The sequence below is a fragment of the Cucurbita moschata genome, unplaced genomic scaffold (genome assembly GCF_002738365.1).
Source record: "Cucurbita moschata cultivar Rifu unplaced genomic scaffold, Cmos_1.0 Cmo_Scf00061, whole genome shotgun sequence".
NCBI classification, from domain to species: Eukaryota; Viridiplantae; Streptophyta; class Magnoliopsida; order Cucurbitales; family Cucurbitaceae; genus Cucurbita; species Cucurbita moschata.
The window spans coordinates 342346-344034 of NW_019268577.1; the positions used below are offsets into that span (position 1 = coordinate 342346).

General features: G+C 36.5%; 1 protein-coding gene across 9 annotated transcripts in view; it reads right to left on the reverse strand.

The window, feature by feature from the left end:
• LOC111436974 (protein EMBRYO SAC DEVELOPMENT ARREST 30) overlaps positions 1–1263 on the reverse strand; it is an 11494-nt gene extending 10231 nt beyond the window's left edge. Inside the window, exons 1-4 of one of the 9 annotated variants that reach the window (XM_023074790.1) lie at positions 1149–1263; positions 827–911; positions 452–663; positions 281–365 (exon numbers count right to left, since the gene is read on the reverse strand). In XM_023074790.1, the coding sequence (XP_022930558.1) occupies positions 281–365; positions 452–613 (247 nt within the window). In that variant the 5' untranslated portion in view covers positions 614–663; positions 827–911; positions 1149–1263. The other 8 variants (XM_023074789.1, XM_023074792.1, XM_023074788.1 and 5 more) reach the window with 8 other exon arrangements.
• Between the last annotated feature and the right edge of the window lie 426 nt (positions 1264–1689).

A 1689-nucleotide genomic window follows, 5' to 3' on the forward strand; every position in this document is an offset into this window, starting at 1 on the left:
TTTTTTTTTTTTTTTTTTTTTTTTTTTGAACCATAAATATGAGGAGAATTTACAATCTGAATCGGGCTCTTTTTGGCAGAAATTATGTGAAACAGTCTTGAAATAGGATATGCTGAAACTCAGTGAAACTTACAAAACAGTAAAGCGATCCAGAAGACCTGGTAGAGAAGTTAAATGCTCTAACCATTTTCGCAGTAAGACCTTCTTTATCAAACATTAACGATATAACTTGAAGCACCCAATCACAAAACAATACATAAAAACATCAGAACTCCATTACCACGATAGCTACTTCGGGAGTTAGTATAGGGTTGCAACGAAGCTAATGGCTTCACAGCTCCCCACAACTTCTTGCTCCTATAACCCTGTGGCAATTGCGGCAAATTAAACTTAGCACGTGGCCACAAACTATATTCAGAGAAAACAATTGAAGTAAACAGCTGATATCTACCTGCCCACCAATAATTGAAGAATTCAGCAAACTGGCCATCTGGGTGTTATACACCAAACTTACGCTCGAGGATTTAGCGATAGAGAGGTGAAGCAGCAGGGATGCCAAAGACAAGACAAGAACGAAAAGAGCAATCCATTTGATCTTTGATCTGAACAACATCTTGGCTCATCCAGGACCAATAGCGGTTACAACTCCACTACGTCCTAATTCTACATGCAACGCAATAATAACCGCAATTCATGTCCAGATCCAAGATCCAATCGCCGCACGCATCAAGAAGTAAGAATCAACAAAAAAACGCGAGCGTCCAAGGTATAAACCCTAAGGAAATACATACAAAGCAAAACCCAAAATCATATTCAATTGGAATACCGTAAGAAGAAAAGCAAACCGACACCAAAATTGATACAGCGCAACAGCATTACATCCCAAAGAGAAGAACACCAAACTCCTCGATCTGAAAAATGCAAGCATAGATTTGAAAAAGAAGAAGAAAAAGAAAAAGAAAAACGTATGAAACTAACCTTGAAATCAGCGAGAAGGGATTATTGGAACACATACAATCAAATCGGAAACCAATCAGGAGAGGAAAGAGGAAGCAGGAATTGCAGAAACAGTAGAGAGAGAATGGAAGAAGAGGAGAGATTAGAGAACATTAGAGAGTGATGGAGAATGGAGAAGAAGATTGGATTACCTGAAACTGAAGAAACAAACAAAGAAATGGGAGTTTTGAAAAAATAGAAGACGTCCGTTCCCTTTGTTCTGTAAACCATATGCCCACAACCCACTGTTCACTACTTACACTACACCCACTGCCTTCCGCCCTCTCCTTTCCATTATAAAAATATATATTATTATATTACTATATATATATATATATATATATGATATTGTGATGCGTTTAAAAATTTGAAGTCAATTGTCTTACCTGAAAAGATGTTAATAAAATAAAATATTTTGTAACATACGCATCATATGTTATGACTTGTCAGACCTAAACTCATCAATTTATTTTTCGTTCTCTATACATCATCCATGCATATGTGTTTAGAATCACTAGTGGACTTGTTAACGTCTTCCTAGATTTGATATGGGCTATGGGCTAGCACACACTTACGCTATCGAAAAATTGGTAGAAAAGAAATGAACGTGAAAATATTGTGATCTATGCATTTGTACGTATCACATATGAGCATATGATAACTCTCCAAAAGCAAAGTTATATCACGTCTTTT